We start from the raw sequence: 6,000 nt of genomic DNA, 5'->3' as shown, positions 1-6,000 counted from the left end.
AAAATATGTCAGAGTTTCTGTACAGTAACAAATACTTCAGGAAATTTTTGCTTCAGTTATATATGTCTGGGTACTCACATTACTTGATTCTAAAGCACAATGTAGTACGATCAGTAGTCATCAAAAACATTAGAAAAAATTACTGTAGAGAAAGTTCAGCACACACTCATCAATTGACATGGACAAAATAGCTTACAGCCGCACAATCAGAGCAAAAGCTGGAAATAGTCCAAATGTCCAGAGCTAGAACAGATACATAAATACCACATAACATTTTAGTTACTGTCCAACCACATATATGACATGGTTCCCTAAGATTATAATGGTGTTAAAAAAATTATAATGGAGTTGAAAAATTCCTACTGCCTAGTGATGTATGTAACTGTGATAATGTCATAAGGTAATATATTACTCATGTGTTTGTGGGGATGCTGGTATAAACAAATCTATTACAACATATGTTGAGGGGGAGTGCCTACCTAACCCACAGGGTGACCCTCTCAAAGGTAGCTCGAAACTTTAGAAAGCCAAGCATTTGATACATTAGGTCAGACCTTAAGTGAAAGGGTTGTGTACTTTAGAATTCTTGCATTTTTAAATGATTCCCACCCACCCCCACAGCAAAATTTAACAGTTAGCTAACAGTCACTGAGTGCTTGCTGAGTACCAAGGATAATCCCCACTTGCAATTTAATTTTCATAATTTTGGTGGGGATGGTATTACCCTAATCTCCATTTAACAGATGAGGAACATGTTGCTCAGAGAGACAACATAGAGGGCCCACGCTCATGCACCTAGTGGCCGGTGTAGGCAATAGGAAAATTGATTGCTGTCCCTTTCATAGTACATTTTCACACAAGGACAAAATCGCCTAACGAGACTTTCATGACTGTACATTAAACAACAAGGTCCGGATTGAGACTACGGTGCTTTACAGGCACCCGGGGTGTGAAGGCCGCAGTCTAGCCTGCGCTGAAGCGGATGAGGTGGGTTCAGTGCCTACAGAACCCTTCCACCCCAACGCCGTAAAGAAAAAACTGCGGGAGCTGCTGCGTTGCAGTCCTCCAAGTCCACTTACTACCGTCCACCCCCGTGACGTCACGTGCTTTCCGAATTCCTGATTGGAAGAGGTGCATTCGGCCAACTCTCGCGATGACTCCCCCTCCCAGTCACCCGCCTCCCTCCGGTCGCCCAGACCCGGTGGTCCACAGCAGACCAGGCTGCGAAGTACGGAGACGCCGTAGAACTAGACCTGCTTCCGGGACGCGTCCAGACCGCCGCGACTCTTCTCAGACGGCCACGGGCTCGAGGTTTGGCTCCCAGGCCTCTTGCCTGCCAGACCCGCGGTAGCGCACGGCTCTCCACCGCTCGGCTCGGCCAGCTTGCTAGGGCCGACTGGCGAGTCACACCAACTCCCCTCTTAAAGTATCTCCAGCGTTTAGCGGTTGTGGAACTGATTTCCGGTCGCTTAGGTCTCCATGGAGACAGCACTTTAACCGCGTTTTTCCTCTGTCATTCCTCGGACTCCACGTGTTTCGGACGTCGCCCAGAGAATGTTTGTGGGAGTCAGCCAGAAAGGTGTAGATGGGGTGAAGCTAGGAAGCGAACCTCACTTATTCCCCTAGATCTGATCATATCACTTTAAAAATTCCTCCCTTGTCAGTGTCTTTATGGCTGCATCCATTTTATTACCATTTTTGGTTTAGTCGTTGCTCACATGCCAGTACTGTATTGATTTTTTTTGCTTCCCAAATGGACCACAGGTTCTTCAGTGTCAGGACTAGCCTGTCACTTAGATGTAGAATGGACTTTAGATACCAGGTAGCCCACCTTCCTGCCGTTAAAGGCAAATATCTCTTCTAGAACATATCTGACAAATGTTTGTTAATTCATTTATTCATCAAGTATTTATTAAGCACCTACTGTGCGCCAGGTACTATTTTAGGAATTGAGAATTAAAACTGAACAAAACAGATTAAAGTTGCTGCCTTCATGGAGTTTACTGCTAGGGAAGACAGACATACGAGTTTACAGGTGATATACAAGAGTACAAGTGAATGTAATTTCAGGTAGTAAGTGTATGAAAAAAATAAAGTAACAGAAATGGTGTGTATGTGTGTTGGAGTGGTGACATTTTAGAGTGGTCACAAGGCTTCTGTGATATTGGAGCAGAAATCTAAATGATGAGGAGGAGTCAGCTTTGCAAAGATTTAGTGGAACGAACATTAACAGGTGTAGGTATTGTGAAGTGCAAAGCCCTTGAGATGTTGAGGAGAAGACTGATTTGAGATGAAGAGCAGAGGAAGGCAGGGTCAAATTATTTAGGCCCTTGAAGGCCAAACTCTCGAGTTTGGATTTTATACTAAGTGTAATTGGAAGCCCTTGGAAAGTTTTAAGCAATAGAGTAATTAGATTAGATTAGTTTTTAAAAGATTGCTTTGATGACCCTGAAGCGAATGGACTCTGGAGGCAGAGATGGCAGTGAGGAGAACAGTTAGGAGGCTATTTCAGGGGTCCAGGAGAAAAATGTTCAGTCAGTTTCTGTTTGGAAATTACCAGTGTTGGGAAATTTTTTCTTTAAAAGGGAGTGCATTCCATAGTGACACCATAGAGTTCTTCCTTTTTATTGAACTGGAGTTTCTCCCTGAAGCTTGCACTGACTTTTCCTATCCTATTGTGAGACAAAAGAAATCTACTCCCTTTTCCTCCAAAACAGTCCAGCACGTGTCCTGTCCACTTTTCTCTAAGCCAAGTGCCTTTGGTTAATGAGCTGTTCTCTAAAAGAGGTGCTCTCTGGGCCCTTCAGAAATTGGTTGTTCCTTTGAACCTCCATTGTTTGTTATGGTTCCTTAAGTATGGCCACCAGCACTGCATATAGTGCTCCACATGTCACCTGACCTGTGAGGATGACCAAGGAATCATGCACTCCCTTGATCTGGCTGACTTCCGGTGTGGTTTTTAGCAGTCATGTTATGCTGTTGGCTCACATATTCAGCTGTTTCAAACCACATTTCACCTCCCTCTGCCTCCTCATCCTGTATTTCTGTATTTTTTTTCTAATTAAAAAAAAATTTACATTAAATTTTATTTTAAAAAAATTTTTTGGCAGCTAGCCAGTACAGGGAACCAAACCCTTGACCTTGGTTTTACAAGGACATGCTCTAACCAACTGAGCTAACCAGATAACCTTTTCTAATTTAAATGCAGGTTTTTACAATTACTTATACTTCATCTTGGCAGATTTCATATTGCTCATTATTTCAGCTTGTTGAGCTGTTTTTAGTCCTGATTCCATCATGTCACATGTCCTGCCAGCTCTGTCTTTTATAAATGCACTATGTCCTCTAATGTTTTCATCTTAAACACTGCTAAAAGTGAAGAGTCCTGTGGTATTTCTCTAGCAACTTCTTTCCAGATGGCTTGAGACTGTTAGTGTGCAGTCTTTTTTTTTTTTTTTTTTTTGTCGTTTTTTCGTGACCGGCACTCAGCCAGTGAGTGCACCAGTCATCCCTATACAGGATCCAAACCCGCGGCGGGAGCGTCGCCGCGCTCCCAGCGCAGCACTCTACCGAGTGCGCCACGGGCTCGGCCCAAGTGTGCAGTCTTTGAGTAGGGTTGTTTAGCCTATTATGAACCCGTTGCACTGTTAACTAAAAGCAAACTCACAAGGGTAGTGTACAGAAGTTTCCTTTATCAAAACTTTGCAGGAATCAGCATACAGTGGCATCTCCTGATCTGTTAGTCTGACAAGTCACTGAAGTTAAGTTTGACGCAATTTATTTTTGGGAAAACTGTGCTGGTTACTTTTCTTTTTATTAAAGTGAGAGTTTGCTATATTTTAAAGTACAAATACTGAGTCGTAGTAGGTAAAAGTAACTTTAGACAATAATAAACTTTTGTGTGTGTGTTGACTAGAGTATTTTTATTTTATTTTATTTTTTATTTTTTTATTGAATCATGATTATACATATTTTTGGGATTCAATGTTGACATATTTTGGTCAAATCAATATTACTAGTATATTGTTACAAATTGTACTTATTCTTTATGCCCCTTGTCCAATCTCTCCCTATCCCCCCTCCCTTTCCCCCTCCCACCACTGATAATCCTAGATTTCTTCTCTCCCTCTGAAAGAGTAATGATTACTCTGTTGATTTGTTGACTAGATGATCTGTCCAATGCTGAAAGGTGTGTTCAGGGCCCCCAATATTATCATAGAGCAGATGTTTCTTCTGTCACTCTAGAATGGGCTTTGTGGAGAGAGACATCCTCTTTTCTTTGGTCTCTGCTGGTGACTCTCCTTGTGTCAGTGCACCCAGTGGCTGGTGCACCATCTGCGTGGTGGTTGTGACATCTAGCCCCTTTCGCAGCAGCTGTGGTTACTGTGGTGGTTGTGGTGGGCCACCCACATGGAGGTGATGTTTTTGGCATGCTCCTTGGTGCTGGTAGTGTGCCTGGTTGTGGCAGGGGGGGGTTCCGGTCCCTGGTTCCATGCCCTGGGTCCCTGGGCAGGCCCCAAGGTGCTGGCAGTGTACTTGGTTGTGGGCAGGTGGTCTGGTCCCTTGCTCCATAATAAACTCTTTTTGAGCTTAGAAAAGTTTTTCTTTTTCGGAGCAGAAATCCTTAGACCAGTGGTTCTCAACCTGAGGCACTTTTGCTCCCAAGAAGACATTTGACAATGTTTGGAGACATTTTTTGGTTGTGACAGCTTGGGGGGTAGAGATGGTACTGTTGGCATCTAGTGGGTAGAGGCCAGGAATGTGATAAACATCCTATAGTACACAGGATGACATCCCTTAACAGAATTATCTGGCCCCAAATGTCAGTAGTGCCAAGATTGAAAAACCCTGTGTTAGAAAATGACATAAACTCTTCTTTCTTGCAGTGACTTCTATTAATTCTATTTAAAATGGGTATGAAGAAGAAGAAAGAAATGCAAGTTGCTGCATTGACCATTTGTCATCGGGACCTTGAAACTTTGAGATGTAGGTGATTTCTGATTTTACTTATTCAATATATTTCTTTCCTGATTTGCAGGCAGAGTTTTTAAATCTCTGGGACCCCATAGCACATGATGTTCAAACTCTTTCTATTTAATTTTTCCATGTTACTTACATTTCAGTTTTGGATGTAAAATTATTTTCTTAAAATTCTATCTTCAGGCCAAGTTCTACTTATGTTTTTTTTTTGTTGTTGTTGTTGTTATAAGTTTAAAAAATTCATAGAATGCGAAACAAAGGCCAGCTCATGTCCATATATTGTTAAATCACTGAAGACTTTTTTTTGTGTGTGTGTTATGTAGCTTTCGCTGATGTGGAAGGGAAAAATCTAGCTTCTTTGCTATTACGTTGTGTACAACTCAAGGATGGAGTGTCACAGATCCATTATGTTAAGCAGGTAAGGCTGACTTGATATTCATGGATGCATCTTGAAGTTTATGGATTTTAAAAATTAACTAACAATTTTGATTCCCAATTATTTAATATCAACTTATCATTAAAGAAGAGGGTTTTTCGGGGTTTTTTTGATGGAAAATAAAAAGCTTTATTCAGCTTTATTTAGGACCTGTAATCTGAAGGAGATGGTAGGCTACCCATCTTCTATTCTCAAGTTAACTGAGGGTTTTTATGGGGTAAGAAGCAGAGAATGAAAAGCCGGAGGGTGAGACATGAGCTACGGAGGGGCTGCATGTAAGGGGCCAGGTGCAAATTCTCATCAGGTTTCTCTTCTTGTCCTTGATGTTATCTTAGGGTCCTGCAGGATTTTGATTTGCCTCCAGGTGGAATCACCATAACTTTATTGATGTCTTCCTTGGTTTCTCAGGGTCTGAAAAACAGCTTTACACTTATGTAAATAATGTCATCCTGCCCTGAAACCAAGGTTCAAAATGTAACCAAAAGAGGGAACTCAGAGAAATGCATGCTAAGTAAAAAACTGTGTCTTTTAAAATTTTTCTAAAACCCATGTGGTTTTAGGTTCCAACATGGCTTCAGTTTTCA

At 41.8% G+C, this 6,000-nt stretch overlaps 1 protein-coding gene across 4 annotated transcripts in view; it reads left to right on the top strand.

Annotated features, from left to right (window-relative positions):
- Window positions 1–1,197: 1,197 nt before the first annotated feature.
- Window positions 1,198–6,000, top strand: part of THADA (THADA armadillo repeat containing) — a 340,163-nt gene continuing 335,360 nt past the window's right edge. For all 4 annotated transcript variants that reach the window (XM_063078394.1, XM_063078393.1, XM_063078395.1 and 1 more), the window contains exons 1-3: window positions 1,198–1,311; window positions 4,887–4,986; window positions 5,304–5,398. In XM_063078394.1, coding sequence (XP_062934464.1) covers window positions 4,911–4,986; window positions 5,304–5,398 — 171 coding nt within the window. In that variant the 5' untranslated portion in view covers window positions 1,198–1,311; window positions 4,887–4,910. The remainder of the gene's footprint in view (window positions 1,312–4,886; window positions 4,987–5,303; window positions 5,399–6,000) is intronic.

Source organism: Cynocephalus volans, chromosome 14 (genome assembly GCF_027409185.1).
Source record: "Cynocephalus volans isolate mCynVol1 chromosome 14, mCynVol1.pri, whole genome shotgun sequence".
NCBI classification, from domain to species: domain Eukaryota; kingdom Metazoa; phylum Chordata; class Mammalia; order Dermoptera; family Cynocephalidae; genus Cynocephalus; species Cynocephalus volans.
This window is presented reverse-complemented; position numbering and strand designations above follow the sequence as displayed.